This window comes from Culex pipiens, chromosome 1 (assembly GCF_016801865.2).
Source record: "Culex pipiens pallens isolate TS chromosome 1, TS_CPP_V2, whole genome shotgun sequence".
In the NCBI taxonomy this organism is placed as follows: domain Eukaryota; kingdom Metazoa; phylum Arthropoda; class Insecta; order Diptera; family Culicidae; genus Culex; species Culex pipiens.
In genome coordinates, this window is record NC_068937.1 from 7,677,723 (window position 1) to 7,698,481 (window position 20,759).

Consider the following 20,759-nt stretch of genomic DNA (forward strand, 5'->3'; position numbering starts at 1 on the left):
AGCGCAAAAACGTTTTATTCTCACAAAAATAAAATTTCGCCAATACTAAGAAATTTTCGAAACTTGCAAAACAACTGGACAGGAGTATAATGCATTTTAAAATACTTTTTTCATTCAAATGTTCAAACCGTGGTCTGTTATTTCAATTTTTAACCTTTTTTATTTTTTAAACCCTCCATAAGTATATATGTTGATTTGCAGCATTTTTTTGGTTTTCAGATTTTTTTTTGAAAAATCATTACTTTTATTTGGAGTGACATACGGGGCAAACTATTCAATAATTCAGAACAAATGTGATATTTTATATGAAAACCGACAATTTTTTAGTAAACCCGGGCAGACGGTAATAACATAATTCATGCCATTTCAATAATAAATATTGTGAAAATAACAAAAAGTGTTATGGAATATTCTTGCAAAATCCATTTTTGCATAAGGGTTTGATAACAGTTTTTGTTATCATAACAAAATTTGTTATTGGTGTGATATTGGTTGAAAGCCAAAACAACTTTGGAATAAAAATTTTTGTTATGGGATGTTCGGATTAGTTGTTAAAATAACATAAAATAATAACAAAGATTTTTTCGAAGAATAACTAAAAATGTTATTTGTCTTTTATTGAAAATAACAATCCAATAACAAAAAAATCATAACGATGAATAACAAATCTTGCTATAAATAACATAAAAAGTTATTGGCCTAGTATTTTCAAATATCAAAAAATGTTATTCCCACGTTATTTCCGTCTGCTCGGGAATTGACATTTGCGAATCGTAAACGATTTTTTTGAACTTTTTATTACATGCAAACATTCTTCCTGAGGAAAAAATGTATCGAAATCCGGGCTCCTCTAGCTTTTAACTGTTTCCAAGAAGGACTATTCCAGTTAGTATGAAGCAATTTCCCTTCAAATTTCCTCCCGAAAAATTCTCTCACACTCACAAAGTCCGTACAACCCACCCTCACAAACATTCCATCACACGCAAACGTTCCGGGGACCTTAAATCATCATTAGTCGCATACCCTTGTCCGGGGGAGCACACGCACATACACTTACACATAGAAGCACGCACTAATTCATTATTCAAATTTAGTATCCTTTCCCGGCCCTCCCCTCTCTTTCGGAAAAGCCGATTATTATTTATGAACCGACGAATGATTAATGTTGGTGCGATGATAAATTTCAAAAGTCCGCAACTCGTCGTTTTTGCAAGCGCCGCATTGAACTTGTAAATCATTAGCATATTTAGGCAGCGAGGACACGCACGCACGCACGATAATCCTCCCTGCTCCCTGGATTAGATAACTTGTGTGTGCGGCGATCCTCGGCAAATCAAAAGTCGACAACCATCCCCCGGGACTGTCCACCGGCCGGGCAAGGCCGGGGGTATGTTTTGAATTAATTGAATGTGGCTTGTGAGAGAGGGAGAGAGAGAGAGAGTGTGTGTGTACAATGAATTAATTATTTGTCTAAATTGTGGGGGCCGTTTTCGGGACATTGTTTGTACAAACATTCCTCCCTCCCCCCCCTCTGCCGCGGAACCTGGAGCACACCGGAAGCGAGCGCCCCGTTTTACGGATTCGAATTAATCTCTGTGGTCAAAACCCGGGGTTTGCGTTGTGCAAACAACGCAACGGTTTTTCGGTGGTTTGTTTCAGCAATTTGAGAGATCGCAGCAAAAAAAAAACAGAAGCGAAACTGTTGGATTAGAGATTTGAACCGAGCTCTGAAATCGGCACGGGCAAATCCACTGGGATATGCTCGAAAGAGTTGCGGTTAGGTTATGTTTTGATATCGCTTTCTGGTTGGCGAGTGTTTGTGTGACCGTTAATAAATTCTGATGTTTGGTTTTTCGGAATTTGTGCGAGGTTAGCCATGCGAAGGATTAAACCATTTTTTGAGCGAAAAAGGTGCTTTCATTGAAATCAAAGATTAAGCTCAATGTTTGCATATAGACAAAAACAGAATAACGATTTTGATTATTTCAGTGGAAAACTCGAAAGATAGTTGTTCAATTTGTGCAGTGCTCTTGCTTTCATTTGAGCAGTTCTCTCAGATTTTGGTCATTCGATTTTTTTTGTAATTTTTAATCCGACTGAAACTTTTTTGGTGCCTTCGGTATGCCCAAAGAAGCCATTTTGCATCATTAGTTTGTCCATATAATTTTCCATACAAATTTGGCAGCTGTCCATACAAAAAGGATGTATGAAAATTCAAAAATTTGTATCTTTTGAAGGAATTTTTTGATCGATTTGGTGTCTTCGGCAAAGTTGTAGGTATGGTGATTTTTAATTTAACTTTTTGTCACTAAAACTTGATTTGCAAAAAAAAACTATTTTTAATTTTTTAAATTTTTTTATATGTTTTAGAGGACATAAAATGCCAACTTTTCAGAAATTTCCAGGTTGTGCAAAAAATCTTTGAGCGAGTTATGAATTTTTGAATCAACACTCATTTTTTCAAAAAATCGAAAAACTGGTCGCAAAAATTTTTCAACATCATTTTTCGATGTAAAATCAAATTTGCAATCAAAAAGTACTTCAGTGAAATTTTGATAAAGTGCACCGTTTTCAAGTTAAATCCATTTTTAGGTGACTTTTTTTGAAAAAAGTCGCAGTTTTTCATTTTTTTTTAATTAGTGCACATGACCACATTGAAAAAAAATATTTTTGAAAAGCTAAGAAAATTCTCTATATTTTGCACTTTGGAACTTTGTTTATACGACCTTTAGTTGCTGAGATATTGCATTAAAATTGTTTAAAAACAGGAAAATTGATGTTTTTTAAGTCTCACCCAAACAGCCCACCATTTTTCAATGTCGATATCTCAGCAACTAATAGTCCGATTTACAATGTTAAAATATGAAACATTCGTGAAATTTCCGATCCTTTCGAAAAAAATATTTTCAAAATTTTTAAACCGAGACTAACATTTTAAAAGGGCGTAATATTGAATGTTTGGCCCTGTTGAAATGTTAGTCTTGATTTGAAAATTTTGAAAATAATGTTTCCGAAAAGATCGGAAAATTTCACAAATATTTCATATTTTAAAATTGAAAATCGGACCATAAGTTGCTGAGATATCGACATTGAAAAATTTTGGGCTGTTTGGGTGAGGCTTAGAAAACATCAATTTTCCTGTTTTTAAACCTTTGCATTGCAATATCTCAGCAACTAAAGTTCGTATCAAAAAAGTCCGAAGAAGCAAAATATAGAGAATTTTCTCAGCTTTTCAAAAATATTTTTTTCAAAGGTGGGCAAACATGTGCAATGATTTAAACAAATGAAAAACTTCGACTATTTTCAAAAAAGTCACCTAAATATGGATTTAACTTGAAAACGGTGCACTTTATCAAAATTTCACTAAAGTACTTTTTGATTGCAAATTTGATTTTACATCGAAAAATGAAGTTGAAAAATTTTTGCAACCAAAATTTCGACTTTTTGAAAAAATCAGTATTGATTAAAAAATTCATAACTCGGTCAAAGATTTTTTGCACAACCTGAAAATTTCTGAAAAGTTGGCATTTTATGTCCTCTAAAACATATCAAAAAATAAAAGAAATAAAAATAGTGTTTTTTTGCAAATCAAGTTTTAGTGACAAAAAGTTAAATAAAAATCATCAAGTTTTTTTTACCGTGTATCATTTTTTTTCAGTGTAGTCCTTATTCATACCTACAACTTTGCCGAACACACCAAATTGATCAAAAAATTCCTTCAAAAGACACAGATTTTTGAATTTTCATACTTCATTTTTGTATGGACAGCTGCCAAATTTGTATGGAAAATTGAAAGAAAAACAAACTTTTTGCAGTACTGTACACCGAAATTTCACAAAAATTCAAAATATTGTTGATCAATCGCAGACATGTTAAATATTATTTTAAACGCAGGAAAATGCATTTCGAATTGATTTCAGTAGATTGGACTTCTATTTCCATTTAAATTTTGAAAATTCTTGAGAAAAAAGGCATCTTTAATTTTCATTTTAGAATAAAATTTGGTATCGGAGACATGAATTTACGTATGAAAAAGTTGTGATTTTTGAAAAAAATATTGTCAAATTGTTGTCAAACATAAATGTCAAAAATTATTTTTAATGCAAAATTAAATTTGCAATCGAAAATGACTTTACACATAATTTAATATAGTTTTCAAGTAATAGTAATATTTTTTTATGAAGAAAGTAATTTTTCACCCTGCAAAAAAAAAAAAAAATAACAGAAAAGCAGGGAAAATTTCCTACAATTTTAATTTTGATGTCGGATCCGACTGTTGGTTGCAGAGATACAGCTTCATAAAGTTTAAATTTGGTGTTTTTGTCAATGCCATAGAATTAACCTTAACTTTTCAACACGCGATACCTCTGAATCTATTGGTGCGAGTTTTTAAATGTTTAAAAAATAAAACCTTTTGTTTTTGCTCTTTTGCTAAAAAAATATATTGCATTTCTAGAATCAAAATAACATTTTGAAAGGGTTCAAAACACTTATTTTGACATTTCCAAATGGTGGGCAAAATGTTTAAAGAACTGTCGTAATGATCTATGAATAATAAAACGTCATTGTGAAGGGTTTGAAATTATATGTTTCAAAAATATAATAACTAATAAACGGAAACAAAAAAAAACCTTTTTTTAAGCTTTACTCCCAGTTTTTTCTTTGTTAAATTTTTGGTTTCTTTATGGTTTAGGAAACAAAATAGTCATATTTTGGTACCGGGGCTGAGTTTAAAAAATATATCATAATTTTGAAAAAAATTTAAATTCATTATTAATTATTACTGTTTTGATAAAGTAAACCGTTTTCAACCTACAGACATCTTTTTTGGTTCAAATGATCGAAAAACGTTTTATTTGTAATTTAAAAATACTTTTTGAAAGGGAAGCGCGTTGTTAGATGCAGTCTTTTGTTGTTTAAAATTTATTAAAATTAAGGCATTCTCAGTGTCATCTAATCAGTCCTCATTTCTAAAATGAAGATATCTTGGATACTTGGTTTTATTTTTAATATTAAGAAATACAGCGATTGTGATTTTTTTAAGGGCATAAATATTAAAACAGTATATTGTGAAGGAACTAATGAAAAAAAATATTATTATATAGACCTTAAAATATTAAAAAAAAACCGTTTTTGAATCTTCCTTCTTTATAAAAAAAATGCGAGTAAAAGCAAACAAAAAAAATAGAATTCCTAATTAAACAAGTCAAAAGAAGCTATACTTACTCCATCCTTTCTCAAAAAACTCATCGTCTCAGCTCATCACTTTAACGACTTTGCATTAGGTGTCAAAAAACATTGACGCTTCTGGTGACACCGTCAAAACGACGACGACCCTGTCCAAACATGATCTATCTTCTCAGCGGCTGTCATCTTTTTCATTTTCGTGTGTTGTGTAACAACCCGTGTCACCGTTGAAAAACATCTTCTGGGTGCTTATCTCCGCTCAAATGTTTGGTGCGAGGATTAAAAAGTAATCAATTTGACGTTTTCGAGGGGCAAAATTCGACGCAGATTAGGCAACTTCGGAATCGACAGTGGAGATTTTGACGGCTTCAACGGACGGAGACGAAGTCAACCTGACACCTGTCATCGATTTCAAGGGGACTTTCTTTCACTGCGCAAATGACAACATCGATTTCTGTTTCATCGTTTTCATTTTTAATGAATTTGTCCTTTCTAAATATTTACTTTAAATAACATTAAGTATAAAAATATATTAATATTACTTCAATAAGTGTATTCTTTGGCATTTCCTTTCTTGGTTTTTCCCTCGTCTCGCGTCTTTTTTCTTTTTTTCCACTTATTTGTTTCCTTTTTTTTACACTTCTTTTCCTCACCTGCCAAAAAATCGAGCACGCGTTTTTGTTTTTCCCCTTTTCGAAACTTTCAATAAAAGCGGTTCGAGATTTGTTTATGTGTGTGCCAATCCGAAACGTAGTTGTGTAACAAAGTGTAAACAAAAGCAATAATTTAGTAACAATTTTGACAACGCGCGGTTCGTTTTGCGACGGTGACGCAAAGAAATCAACACAATATGTTTTTTTTCATATCTTTCATATTTAAATAACACAAGAAAAGTTTACGCATTTACATCCGTTCGTCTGTGTGTGTATGTTTGTGAGTGAGTGTGTGTGTGTTCGTGTGTGTTTCGCGACAATATATTTGCATTAAAACGCTAGCTATTCACACTAATAAAAGTTTGTTTTTATTTACTGTTTTATTTATCTTGTTTGTATTATTTTACTTGCATCGAATTGGTTCGTTCGCCTATTGTTTTGTTCGGTTTGTTTACGTTTTTTTCTTCTTCTATACATATGCGATTGCTAAAATATACAGATTTACACGTTCTTGGAAATGTCACCCAATAAAAGCGTTGAAGTCACTCGATTAAAGAAAACATAAATCAATCAAAACAATGAAAAAGAATCATTGACGAAATGTAAACAAACAGTTCAACTTGATGCACTGATTGTTGATATTCATCTCTAAGTTTTTTTTTACATTATTTTGCTTGAAATCTTAAGTAACAGTTCAATATGACGTAATCTTGGTAGAACGGAAGAAATTCACTAATTAGAATGAAACTGAATTCAAACTAGCGAATCCGAACGAACCGTTCCGTTTAGATTGACAGCTGTCAAATTCATGAAACCATTGTATGTAGATAATATAAGGTAAGGCGGGTTTTTTTCTAACTGTCAAAATAACTGGCACAAAACTCGGATTTTATGTGTGTGATTTTCGGAAATGTGAAAATTGTACCATTTTCCGTGCTAATTCTACCGATTTTTTTTCTGTGGGGTTCTTAAGCATGCCAAACTGGACCAAAAGACGCATTTAGTTGCATTTTTTTTTTAAGTTTTTCGATTCAGTTTGGCAGACTAAAAGGACCGACAGAAATTTGCCCGGAAAATGGTAAAATTTCCACGTTTCTAAAAATCGCCATATAAATTCCGGGTCATGTGCTAACTATCTATTCTGACCGCTAGAAAATCCGCCTTACCTTATCTAATCGATATACATTGCTATGAAATCTGATTTTGACGTTTCACTGCTTTTGAAATCAAATATATTCAAATTTGAATCGACACTGTGAACAAGCAGATTAAAAAAAACTTTTTTTTAGCTTTCTTAAATTGATTCAAATTAACCAAACCATACTTTATTTGAAAAGCTATGATTCCAAATTTATTTATTTTTTATTGATAAAATGGTATGTTTTAAAGTATAAATCAAACTTGAAAAAAAACCGTATTTTTTGAAAAATAATAAATTTTCATATTTTGCAATATGGATATAATACGAAACGAAATTTTGTAATCATTATCACTTTGTTATTGTTTTTTTTTTTTGGAAAATACTGAAATTTTCATGAAATTCCATATTTTTTCGAAAATACTAAATTTTTAAAAATTTGCAATATGGGTATCAAACGAAATAAAATTCACTATGGTACAGTTTTTTTTGTAAATTACATAAATTTTCACAAAATCCCGTAAATACTATTAAATACTAAAAATTTCACTGTTCAGAATATGGGCACTAAATGACTTGTTAAAGTTTTTGTAATATACTTAAATTTTCAAAAATACACAATTTTTTTTGAAAATACTCTAATTTTCATTATTTGCATTACGGAATGTAATTTTATATTCATTGTTAGAGAGAGAGAGAGTTAGAGTTTCTTTTTTTTTAAATATTTAAATATGCAAAATATACCGTAGTTATTTATTATTTAAATTTTTAAAACTCTCAATAATGGTATCAAATTAAGCAAAATTTTGATTGCATTTTAAATTTGTCAGAGTTTTTTTTTACTAAATACTACAGTTTTCATAAAATATCGTATTATACAAAAATACTGAAAATAAAAGATTCGCAATATGGGGCAAAATTTTCATTACATATTCACTTTATCAGATTTTGATTGTGAAATACTTAAACTTTCATAAAATACCGTATTTTTTTGATAATACGCAAATTTTCCCAATTGCAATATTTGTATCAAATGAAGCGACATTTTGGATGCACTTTCATTTTATCAGAGTTTTTTTTAAAACTCTTAAATTTTGTAAAACACCGATTTTTTCGATTTTTTTTAATTTACATAATTTGGAATAGTGGTACAAAATAAAACGTAATTTTGTATGCTTTTTCACTTTATTCGAGTTTTTTTAAACAATTACTCATATTTTCACAAGATAGCGTATTCTTCACTTTTTTGAAGTATTGTTGGGAAAATAAAATAAAATACAAAAGTTTTCACAAAATTGTTTATTTTTAATTATCGCATTTTTCATTAAAATTTTAATACATTTGATAAAAAATACAGTATTTTTTATCAAATGTATTAAAATTTAATTGAAAAATGCGATAATTAAAAATTAGCAATTTTGTGAAAACTTTTGTATTTTATTTTATTTTCCCAAAATACTGTATTTTTTATCAAATGTATTGAAATTTTATTGAAAAATGCGATAATTAAAAATAAGCAATTTTGTGAAAACTTTTGTATTTTACAAACATTTTAAGTGAAAAAACATGCAAAATCTCCCTTCGTTTGGTACCCAAATTTCAAATTATAAAAAATGAGTGTTTTCGAAAAAAATACGGTGATTAGTGTAAATTTTAGTATTTTACGGAAACACTTCAATTGATTGGAAACGCATTCAAATTTTCGCTTGGTTTGATATCCGTATTCGGAAATACGTTGTTTTGTGAAAATATGAGTAATTTTCAACAAAAAAAACTCTAGGACAGTGAAAATTTGAGTATTTTACAAACAAATATTTAAAAAAAGCGGAAATGTATTCAAAATTTCGCTTCGTTTAGTTCTCATATTCCGAATAATGAAAATTTGAGTTTTTTCGAAAATACGGTGTTTTGTGAAAATATGAATATTATTTAAAAAAAAACTTCAGAAGCGTTAAGATGCATTCAAAATTTAGCTTCGTTTAATATTGTGAACTATTTAAAATTTGGTATTTCCAAAAAACACGGTATTTTGTGAAATTTTATGAATATATATGCTTTAAAACTTAATATATTTTCAAAAAAATACAGTCCAGACTCAGTTATCCGAAGCCTAGATTATCCGTAGGTTGGTATGGGACTTCGGATAATCGAATCATGACAAAAAAATTGTTTATTTTTAATCTTTTACTTTTTACATCAAATTTTAATACAGTCGACTCTCCGGCTGTCAATCTTATCGATATCAAGATTGCTCCAGCTGTAAATTAATTTTTCAGTACTTTCAAGTAGCATGCTTTGATTTTTCGTTCTCTAATTTGTTACCTCTCGCTCTCGGCGGTAATTTCAATATCGACAATGAGAGAGTCCACTGTATTTGATTGCCTTTTAAATTAAAAACTGCATTTTTTCAACATGTTATCAACGCCATTTTGGCCGCCATCTTGCATGCAAATTCTGCAAATTCTAAATAATTTAATGGGCCATGCCTAAGATCGACAATCAAGAATAAGAAAAAGAAAATAAAATTCATGATTCGATTATCCGAAGTGAAATTTTCCCAAGTTTCCGGATAATCGAGTCTGGACTGCATTCTTAGTGAAAGCATTGAAAATTTAACATGATATGGTTGAAAAAAGTCAATTTTAGATAGAGTTTAAAAATTAGTAACCGTCCTTCATCGTCGATAAGATTATCGCCGATAGAATAATCGAAGTGAGCAGGATGAACTGTTTGTTGATACCTAAAGTTACGTCCTTTTGAAAAGTTTGTTTTGAAATAATAACAAGTTATCAAAATTGAGTGTTCCAAACGTCAAAACGGGTTCAATTTCACCGAACGAGTTTGACGCGTCGACAATGTAAACAAAGCAGGCTTCGCTCATCAAACAGATATCGAATTGGTCTCCCTCCTTTCGCTTCGCGCAGCGAAGCTCGTCGCTTTGTTTACATCGTGCAGCGCGCTTTCCGACAAAAAGTGACAGCTTCGATTTCACTACTATACACACTAAATAGAGTTTAGAGAGCGCGAAATTGCAAACGGTTGCTGTGACGCACGCAACTTTGCCTACTATTTACACAAAGAGAGAGAGAGTTTCACCTGCTTACGCCGGGCCCAGCTCTTCCTGCTCGGTTTTGGGGTCCTCCTGGTCGGCGGCGCCGACTCCGTCCTCTTCGCCGTCCTCCTCCAGCTCGATTTGCGTGTGCAGCAGCGGAGGCTGGGGCAGTGGTGGCCGGGGTGCCACCGTCGGCGGTGGTGGCACCAGCACCTCACAGGGCAGCTGGTACTCGTAGGGGTGATGGCCGACGAGGGAACAGCACGACGGTGGTTCCATACAGGGAAGCGGTGCCTGACAGGGGCACAGGTCGGACGATTGCCACCACGGTTCGATGGTGGTGGGCGCGGGCCCCGTTACGGTGACCATGGGCGGTGGTGGTGGTGGCGCCGCCGCCGCCGCCGTGTGGTGATGGTGGTAGCACTCTGTAACACGGGTTGGTGGTCGGTTATAGAACATGAGTGTGTTTGCGTTTTTGGAGACGGGGTTTGTTTTGGATACTTTTTGTTTTTGTTTTCTAGCAGTGGCCGAAATGTTTTGGGTTTTTGGGGGGTGTCACTCGCTTGCACTAGTCTACTTGAAGGGGGGGTTCTCACAAGAGGGGGGCCGGGGTTGGGTTTGTTTTTGTTTGTTTTTAAACTAGATTACCGTTGCTACGCGCCATTGTGGCCGTATTGGTAGTGGTCGTGGGCGCGGAGTGGTTCAACAGGTGGTGGTGTGGATGGGCTAGCGTATGGTTCTGGTGGTGATGCAGCGTGTGTAGCGTGTGATGCTGGAAGGGCACCGGCTGGTGGTGGAGATGCTGGTGGTGGAGGTGCTGGTGGTGGAAGTGTTGCCCGTTGGCAATGCCATTCGAGCTGGTCGAGCTGCTGGAGCTGTTGCTGCTGTTGTTGTTGCCAAACACGCCGGAAATGCGCAGCTTACCGAGCTTGTTCCAGAAGCTTCCACTGCCGGATTTCTCCACTCCGGAGGACGCGGAAAGCGACGCGTCCAGCTGATCCGCTCGGCTCGTCGCCCGACCCAGCTTATCCGAGTAGAAGCAACACGTTAACCTGTTCGAGTTGGGTATCACATTGGAAATTTTACTACAACTAGCACCTGTTCCGGGACCTCCTCCGCATGAGGAGTACCCGCCAGTACGATCACATCCACCGCTGCTGCTTCCACAGCTACTTCGTATCGAGCTGCCGCCAGCCATCATCGACATCCCGGAACCGCTACCCTCGGCATTGTCGTTGATCGTGACCGTTTTACTACTTCCGGAACCTCCTCCTCCTCCTCCTCCACCATTGTACATGGCCGTCGTTCGGTACAACATGCTACTGGAATAACTAGCCCCACTACTACTACTTCCGCTGATGCCGCTGTCCACGTCGCCACTGTTGGGCTGCGACGTGGTCGGCGACAGTCGCTCCTGCTGCAGGTGCATGTGCGGAACCCCCACCACAACTCCACCGGACGAACCTGCCGCCACGCAATCGTCCGCGGACATCTCATCATGGTACGCCGCACACTGCATCTCGTGCAACCGCTCGTCGATCGCGTCCTGCTCGTCCTTCGACGGCATAATCAGCGTCTCCACGCTCAGATTCAACTCCCCCAAAATCCGGTCGTGCTGACTCTGCACCAGCCTCAGCTCGTCCTGAAAGTTAAACTTCCCCACCGACTCGAAGCTCTGCATGCTGGTGCTGGTCCCCGGCTTGGCCGCCGCCGCCGCCGCTCCCGCCACTCCCAAACTACTCCCCGCGCCCACATCCTCGTAGATGTTCTCCTTCGTTCCGTACCGCGTCGTAAAGGTGTGCTTCTCCGTGCCCGGAACCGACCCCGACGCTGACGCCGTCGACGGTCCGGGCCCGTTCGCAGAACCGGAAGCCACCGCCACCGACGAGACCGAGCTCTTCCGGAAGCTCTTGCTCAATAAGGCACGTAGAGAGTTGGTGGAGGGCAGCTTGGACAGGGCGTTGCTCGACGCGGACGAGGGCAGCTGCTGCTTGTGGATCGCCGGAATGGCGACCGACGTCGGCGGAGGCCCGGACTGCTCCTGCTGCTGGGCTTTCAGGACCATCGGTTCGCAGTACGCGTACGAGTACTCCGGGTTGAGGCTGCTGTCGGTGCTGCTGCTTCCGGTCGACTGCTGGCTGTGTTGACTGTGCTGGTGCTGATGTTGGTGATGGAGGTAGGACGAGGGCAGGGTGGCCGCCGAGATGGGGGCCGGTTCGTACCGTTCCATCGTGGCCACGATGTTGTTGCGCCATTTGATCTGGGGGAGAGAAATTTGGTGGTTCGAATAAATAATTTATTATTTATTATTCATAAGAAGGGCATTTCGGGGGTAACCATGTCGGCATCTGTTTCATTTGACAATGCTCGTTCGCGATGTTATCCCCATTATCCCTCATTTAATCGCTTTTGACAGTTGCATGGAACTGTACACTGTGAAGACATAGCTAAAATTTTATTGTTCTTTAAAGATTTTTTAGATTTTGAATTTTTTTAATTTTTTGAATTGGGTACTAAAGCCCTATCTCAATTTTTATGTACAACGGTAAAAAACACGATTAAAAACCATTTCTGATCACTTTTTTTCATTTTAATGCAATTTTTTTTGACAAGACAACATTTTTTCGATGGATCAACTATGGTCCCCTTGGAACGAGCTGTCAAGTAGGAGCTTTTCTGTCAAGAAGGACCGCGAGGTTAATTTTTCAAAATTGATTTAAAAATCCATTTTAAATACTTTGTGGTCGTACAAAGGGTCATTGTACTCAGAAAAATAAGCTCTATCGCTGTAAACAATAATATCAGCAATCTAAGCTTCATTTTAGGACCCAATTGTGAAGTTTTTTATAAATTTTGAGATTTTTTTTAAATATGCGAATTTTCAAAAAAAAAATAGTTCCAAGAAGCTTCAGAATTTTTTTAAATTATAATATTTAAAAAATATATACAAGCTTTAAATTTTTAAGATTTTAAATTTTTTTTTGAAATCAACAAACTTTTTCAAAGATTTACTTTTTTTTGAATATTTGAAATTTTGAGAAAATTGAATACTTTTAGAATTTTTCAAATAATTAAAAATTTTCAATTTTTAAGATTTTTTTAATTTGTTAGGCCGTTAAAAATATTTTTCAAACCAGGAAGCAAAAAAATATTTTTTCAAAAATCTTCAAAATTTTAATGAAATTAGAAGTAAAATAAACTTAAAACAATCTAAAACGCATTTTTCTGCATTCAAAATCATATTTAGCATGTTTGGGCTGGACTAAACGGATTTTTTTTATTTTAGTTTTTTTTACAAAATTTTTATCTTTTTGAAGTTTTATATTTTTTTTTAATTTAATAAATTTTTAGAATTTTTTAATTTTATTATTTTTTTTATTTTTTGTATTTTTAATATATTTGAAATTTTGAAAAATAGAAAAAAATATTAATATTGAGATAAACAGCTACAGTTACAAAATTTGCATGGAAAAAGTGTTTTAAAATGCATTGTACTCTAGTTCGGTTGATTTGCAAACATTAGTTTTCAAAAAATGCAAGATTTGACGAAAACACAAATTTTTGCGAAAAAAAACTTATTGCCGTAATAAACATTTATCAAATATTCAAAAGATTTTAAAATCAACCCAAACATGCTTAAAATTGATTCTTGATGCAGGGAAATGCATTTTAAATTGATTTCAGTTGATTCCACTTAGATTTCCATTAAAATTGTGAGGTTCTTTGAATTTATTTTTTAACTTTCTGATTTTTGGGCCAACTTAAAATAAAATTTGCACCAGCCTTTAAATTTTTAAAATATAATGTTGATAATTTATTTTTTATCTTTTTATTTTAAGTTCATTTTTAAATTTTCAGATTCTTTTAAATTTCCAGCTTTTTAAATTGATAGAAGTTTATAGATGTTTTGAATACTTAATCTTTATTTTTTTGATTTTTTTAACCTTTAGATTTTTTTTTGAAATAATTTTTTTATGGATTTTATTTCTATAGCGATCTCAAAATTTATTGAAGGAATAAAAAAAAACAGAATTGAAAGAATTTAAAGAATTTAAACAATTAAAAGAATTTAAAGAATTTAAAAAATTTAAAGTATTTAAAGAATTTAAAGAATTTAGAGAATTAAAAAAAATTAAAAGAATTAAAAGAATTTAAAGAATTTAAAGAATTTAAAGAATTTAAAGAATTTAAAGAATTTAAAGAATTTAAAGAATTTAAAGAATTTAAAGAATTTAAAGAATTTAAAGAATTTAAAGAATTTAAAGAATTTAAAGAATTTAAAGAATTTAAAGAATTTAAAGAATTTAAAGAATTTAAAGAATTTAAAGAATTTAAAGAATTTAAAGAATTTAAAGAATTTTAAGAATTTTAAGAATTTAAAGAATTTAAAGAATTTAAAGAATTTAAAGAATTTAAAGAATTTAAAGAATTTAAAGAATTTAAAGAATTTAAAGAATTTAAAGAATTTAAAGAATTTAAAGAATTTAAAGAATTTAAAGAATTTAAAGAATTTAAAGAATTTAAAGAATTTAAAGAATTTAAAGAATTTAAAGAATTTAAAGAATTTAAAGAATTTAAAGAATTTAAAGAATTTAAAGAATTTAAAGAATTTAAAGAATTTAAAGAATTTAAAGAATTTAAAGAATTTAAAGAATTTAATGAATTTAAAGAATTTAAAGAATTTAAAGAATTTAAAGAATTTAAAGAATTTAAAGAATTTAAAGAATTTAAAGAATTTAAAGAATTTAAAGAATTTAAAGAATTTAAAGAATTTAAAGAATTTAAAGAATTTAAAGAATTTAAAGAATTTAAAGAATTTAAAGAATTTAAAGAATTTAAAGAATTTAAAGAATTTAAAGAATTTAAAGAATTTAAAGAATTTAAAGAATTTAAAGAATTTAAAGAATTTAAAGAATTTAAAGAATTTAAAGAATTTTAAGAATTTAAAGAATTTAAAGAATTTAAAGAATTTAAAGAATTTTAAGAATTTTAAGAATTTTAAGAATTTTAAGAATTTTAAGAATTTTAAGAATTTTAAGAATTTCAAGAATTTAAAGAATTTAATGAATTTAAAGAATTAAAAAAAAGAATTAGGTCAATTTGGTCATTTTTATAATTCTTATCATTCAGATAATTTTGAAACTTTAGACAATTTTGTCAATTTGTTCATTTTTGACATTTTTTGACATTTTTTGACAATTTTGACAATTTTGACAATTTTGACAATTTTGACAATTTTGACAATTTTGACAATTTTGACAATTTTGACAATTTTGACAATTTTGACAATTTTGACAATTTTGACAATTTTGACAATTTTGACAATTTTGACAATTTTGACAATTTTGACAATTTTGACAATTTTGACAATTTTGACAATTTTGACAATTTTGACAATTTTGACAATTTTGACAATTTTGACAATTTTGACAATTTTGACAATTTTGACAATTTTGACAATTTTGACAATTTTGACAATTTTGACAATTTTGACAATTTTGACAATTTTGACAATTTTGACAATTTTGACAATTTGATTGGCGATTTTGACAATATTGGCGATTTTAGTTGTTTAGATTATTTTGGTAATTTAGGTCATCGATGTCACTTGACGCGTGATGTTAGCCCTCTGCGACTCAAACAGATAAACTCACCTCTTTTCCCTCCCGCACCGCCTCCTTCAGCTTGACCGGATCGTCCTCCAGGTACACCTCGATGACGTCCGGGTCCGGTTCTGGGTACCGTCCGATCCCCATATGCTTCCCATTTCCGGCCAAACTGTTGACGCTGTTGGCACTACTGTTGTGCACCATTCCCCCGTGTCCCGTCTGCGGATGGTAGATATTCTCGGCAAAGCCCATCGTCGGCGATCCCGGAATTCCACCTCCGCCTCCCCCGCCGGGGTACATGTACTTGCCACCGCTCTTGCCCAGCGAGTCCTTCCGGTGGCGGGACGCCCCATGGAAGCGGGGTGCCGATCGGTGAAGCGGATTCGTCGGAGGAGGTCCCATCAGCGAGGGCGGGGCCTGCTGGGATTGCTGGTGCTGTTGATGATGCTGCTGATGGAAAAGCATGGCTTGCTGGGTTTGATGTTGTTGTTGGTGGTATTGGTGTTGCTGCTGCTGCTGGAATTGTTGTTGCTTGAAGTGTTGTTGCTGCTGTTGCTGGTGCTGCTGCTGAAGTTGCTGTAGCTGCTGAGAGGTCAAACGGCGACCTCCCATCGTGGAGAGCTCCATTTTGCATTATGATAATTTATGGCGACGGAGGAAAGTTTTAACCCTGTGGGAGGAGAGAAGAAAATGGGAAGGGAATTTAGTATTTTGTTGAAACAGTAATTTGCATACTTTAAGGTGTTTGTAAGATTGACACTTCTGTTACGGACGTCAGATTCAGGTACCTTAAGTTAAGCATTCAAATATTTCATAGAAGGTAAGTTTGTAAGCAGTTTTCAATCGAGATTGACAGTTTCTGGTAAGTATTCGTAAGTATAAGTTCTGTCAACTACTAATTCTGTCAACTGTCAAAACTAACAATAGAGTAAGGTAAATGGAATGATTGATAAACGCAATTTAGCCATCGTCCGAAATCCCAAACTATACGCACCAGTCTGGTACGGCTCGGCTCCGCCGAGAGCGGCCAACACTCTCCAATTTGCATACAAATTAGACAATCAAATAACGTTAACCAGTGGTGTAGAAAAGAGAGCATCCACCGCATGCATCCGAAATATCTTCTGGACTGTTGGACCACAGACTCGGTTGGGACCGATGGACACCCACTCGGCATTAGGTGTTGTCATTAGCCACCAGCCGGGCCAGGAGTCCATAATTTTTGGGGGGAATAAAGCTCATAACGGAACGGGAGGGGGTTGACAGGTTTAAAGTGTTTGAATTTTTGGACCACCCTATGGGTTTTTGAGGTGGGACACGGAAAGATTTGGAAAGTGACCATTCGATTATGGGCTTCAAAGATGAGCAAGTTGGGTTTAAATTGAAAAAAGTGACATTTTGAATACGGATTTCAAAGTTAAGTAAGTTATGTTGAAATTGAAAAAGTAGCCTCCGATTACGGACTTCAAAGTTAAGTTCATTTGGTTGAAATTGAAAAAAGTGACCTTTCGATTACGGACTTCAAAGATAAATTAGTTTGGTTGAAATTGAAAACAGGGAAGTTAAGTAAGTTTGGTTGAAATTGAAATAAAGTAGCCTTTCGATTACGGACTTCAAAGATAAGCAAGTTGGGTTGAAATTGAAAAAAGTGACCTTTCGATTACGGACTTCAAAGTTATGTAAGTCTGGTTGAAATTGAAAAACGAGACCTCTCGATTACGGACTTCAAAGTTAAGTAAGTTTGGTTGAAATTGAAAAAAGTGACCTTTCGATTACGGACTTCAAAGTAAAGTAAGTTTGGTTGAAATTGTAAAAAGGGACTTCTTGATTATGGATTTCAATGTTAAGTAAGTTTGGTAGAAATTGAAAAAAGTGAACTTTTGATTACGGACTTCAAAAACAAGCAAGTTGGGTTGGAATCAGGGGCGCCGACTCTGGGGGGGCACGGTACTTTTTGCCCCCCTTAAAATTAGGCAGGGGGGGCAGCCCATACATTGTGCCCCCCCAGAAATTTTGGAAGAAAAATATTCTTATTTTAAATATTACAAAAAAATCACAGGAATAATTGAAAATAATATTTAAAACTGAATTGGAATTGGATAGAATTCTTGTAAGCAATCTGTAAAATAGTTCAAAAACATTTGTTGTTTTCTAAATCGACAACGTTTCATCTATACTACTGCGCTCTCTTATGCTAACTAGGAAGGAAAACCAGCAAGCTTAGTATACAAGAGCAAACTTACGCAAACTCTTGCCAAAACAATCATCAAGTTTTCAGACGCAACATTCTGCGATTTGCCATTGTAGATCAGGATTTAGCGAAAATGAACTGAAACACTTTTCAAAATGGTCATTTGATGACAGCTTTATATTAAAAAAAATGCTGATAAATTCGATATTTCTTTGAGTAATTTTAGGTAATTTTTTTTCTTGATTTCATTTTTAAAAAATGCAAATTTTTGGTAGTATCAAATTGTCATAATGCTTTTTTTGATTTTATTAAAAACCGTATGTGTATCTTTTTGGTTATTCGTAAATTCTAAAATTCTAAAATTCTAAAATTCTAAAATTCTTAAATTCTTAAATTCTTAAATTCTTAAATTCTTAAATTCTTAAATTCTTAAATTCTTAAATTCTTAAATTCTTAAATTCTTAAATTCTTAAATTCTTAAATTCTTAAATTCTTAAATTCTTAAATTCTTAAATTCTTAAATTCTTAAATTCTTAAATTCTTAAATTCTTAAATTCTTAAATTCTTAAATTCTTAAATTCTTAAATTCTTAAATTCTTAAATTCTTAAATTCTTAAATTCTTAAATTCTTAAATTCTTAAATTCTTAAATTCTTAAATTCTTAAATTCTTAAATTCTTAAATTCTTAAATTCTTAAATTCTTAAATTCTTAAATTCTTAAATTCTTAAATTCTTAAATTCTTAAATTCTTAACAAATAAATTGATGTTAAATTTTCGATTTTTTTGAACATTGATTGTAATTTCCAAATTTCTGATTTTTTAAATTTCTGAATTTCAACTTTTGATTTCTTAACATTTTTAAGCCATGAGTTTTTTTCAACCCTAGGGTTTTTTGAAAAAAATAAAATTTTGGAATATTTATTTTTTTTCTGTTATTTTTTTCTAAATTGCAGATTTCAAAAAAATGTTGTTTTTTTTTAATGTGTATTTTCCAATTTCTAAAGTTCAAATTTTTTGCTTTTTACTTTTGTTTTCATCTTTAGAATATTTGTGTTGTTGAATTTTAAATACCTGATCATTTTTATTATTGACTGTTACTTCTGAAAAATAAGTGAGAATATGCCAATTAGAAGGAATTCGCCTTCCAAACATATAAAAAATTACCCCAATAAACATTCTCAATCACGTTTTAATAAATTATCTTTTTCAAGAAAAAAATGGATTCCGGATGAAAAAACTCTTATCACATCGTAATATTCAAATTGGTAAAATTCGTGATATACAATAAACTTAAACATCAAATCGCCACTCTCACCTAACGATTTCGGAAAAAAACCGAGCCCCCCCAACATTATGGACTAGTCGGCGCCTCTGGTTGAAATTGAAAAATGTAACCTTTCGATTACGGACTTCAAAGTTAAGTAAGTCTGGTTGAAATTGAAAAACGAGACCTCTCGATTACGGACTTCAAAGTTAAGTAAATTTGGTTGAAATTGATAAAAGTGATCTCTCGATTACGGACTTCAAAGTTAAGTAAGTTTGGTTGAAATTGAAAAAAAGCGACCTTTCGATTACGGACTTCAAAGTTAGGTAAGTTGGGTTGAACTTGAATAAAGTGACCTTTCGATTATGGATTTCAAAGTTAAGTGAATTTGGTTGAAATTGAAAATAGTGACCTCTCGATTACGGACTTCAGAAACAAGTAGGTTGGTTTGAAATTTGGAAAATACCACTAAATCAGGTAAGTGATCTGAGATTTTTCGTGTAACGTTTCAATTACGGACTTCAGATTTAAGTAGGCTCCAGGAAGAATTCTTAGGATTGAGTTGAATAAGATCAGGTAAGTACTGGTGAAGTGAGTGAAAAGTGATGCTTTGGAGTAAAAAATCAACAGGTAAGTAATTCTGTCAACTGTCAATCTGTCTCAAGCTTGCGATGCAAGTCGTTTTGTGTGTCCCAGCTCAAAACGACTTCATCGGAGTTCATCCAACCCAAAACCTTTCCGTGCACCCACCCAGCGTGAGTGTCAATGAGTAAGGGTTTTGTGGCCGATTTCCCCTACAACCGGTGTCTGTCGGAGGCCTTGATGTGGTCTCGGACCCTGACCGGGTGCATTACCTGAATTTTTGCGTGGAGGTCGGGCCCTGGAAATTGCTGTAAATAATCGGGGTGTGGGCTTTGTGGTTTTAATTTGATTTTGCCGGGCTTTCTGGTGGTGTGAGGGGAATCGATTTTGCAAAACAGCTCCCCAGAGCGAGCAAATGTTTTCACATATTATGGTTTCGGGGGGTTGTGTGTACACCGAACCAACCGCACGAACCTTGATGTGCATGTGTAAATGGATATTTTTTGTTTGGGGTTTCAAGGGTATGTGTGCGGTTTGCGATGAGTAGCCTTCGGGAAAACCAACGAATTTTGGCTGAACACACTATTTTTTTAAAGAATCGATGAGCTTTAAATATTTGCAGGCAGATTCAACTCATCACGCTCGCCATCCTGGCAATTTGTAATCCCCGGGGCAAACAAATTTAAATTATACAACTCGTCGCAAAGTCGCTCGCTCAAAGTTGTTTGTTTGTTTGTAACACACGTGGCAGATGTTTGGCGGGCTTCAGCAGCATCTACCGAGAGACCGCAGAGCGGCATGTCATCCGATACCGAGGAATTACACTTGGATTTCCATTTATATGTTATGATTCTTTCTGCAGAACCTCACCAGTTTCGAAAGGACTTACGGTGTGAGTTTTGTGAGTGTGTGTGTGAGGTTTCATGTTTTTCGCCAGACTTGCTCTTCACAGTTTCGCCTCTTTTGCTGGTCGTCGTCGTCGTCGGTACATTGGCTTGATTTATTTATTTATAAAACCTACACTCAACACCGAACACATTTTCCATTTGGCAAAAGGGCGGCCCCCGAACCATTCATTTTTG

The 20,759-nt window shown here is 33.8% G+C and overlaps 1 protein-coding gene across 2 annotated transcripts in view; it reads right to left on the bottom strand.

The window, feature by feature from the left end:
- Window positions 1-8,468: 8,468 nt before the first annotated feature.
- The window catches only part of LOC120424323 (homeotic protein female sterile), a 286,483-nt gene continuing 274,192 nt past the window's right edge, over window positions 8,469-20,759 (bottom strand). The window contains exons 2-4 of one of the 2 annotated variants that reach the window (XM_039588419.2): window positions 15,685-16,309; window positions 10,955-12,290; window positions 8,469-10,455 (exon numbers count right to left, since the gene is read on the bottom strand). In XM_039588419.2, the coding sequence (XP_039444353.1) occupies window positions 10,079-10,455; window positions 10,955-12,290; window positions 15,685-16,266 (2,295 nt within the window). In that variant the 5' untranslated portion in view covers window positions 16,267-16,309 and the 3' untranslated portion in view covers window positions 8,469-10,078. Of the gene's footprint in view, window positions 10,456-10,678; window positions 12,291-15,684; window positions 16,310-20,759 lie in introns of both variants that reach the window. The other variant, XM_039588418.2, reaches the window with a different exon arrangement.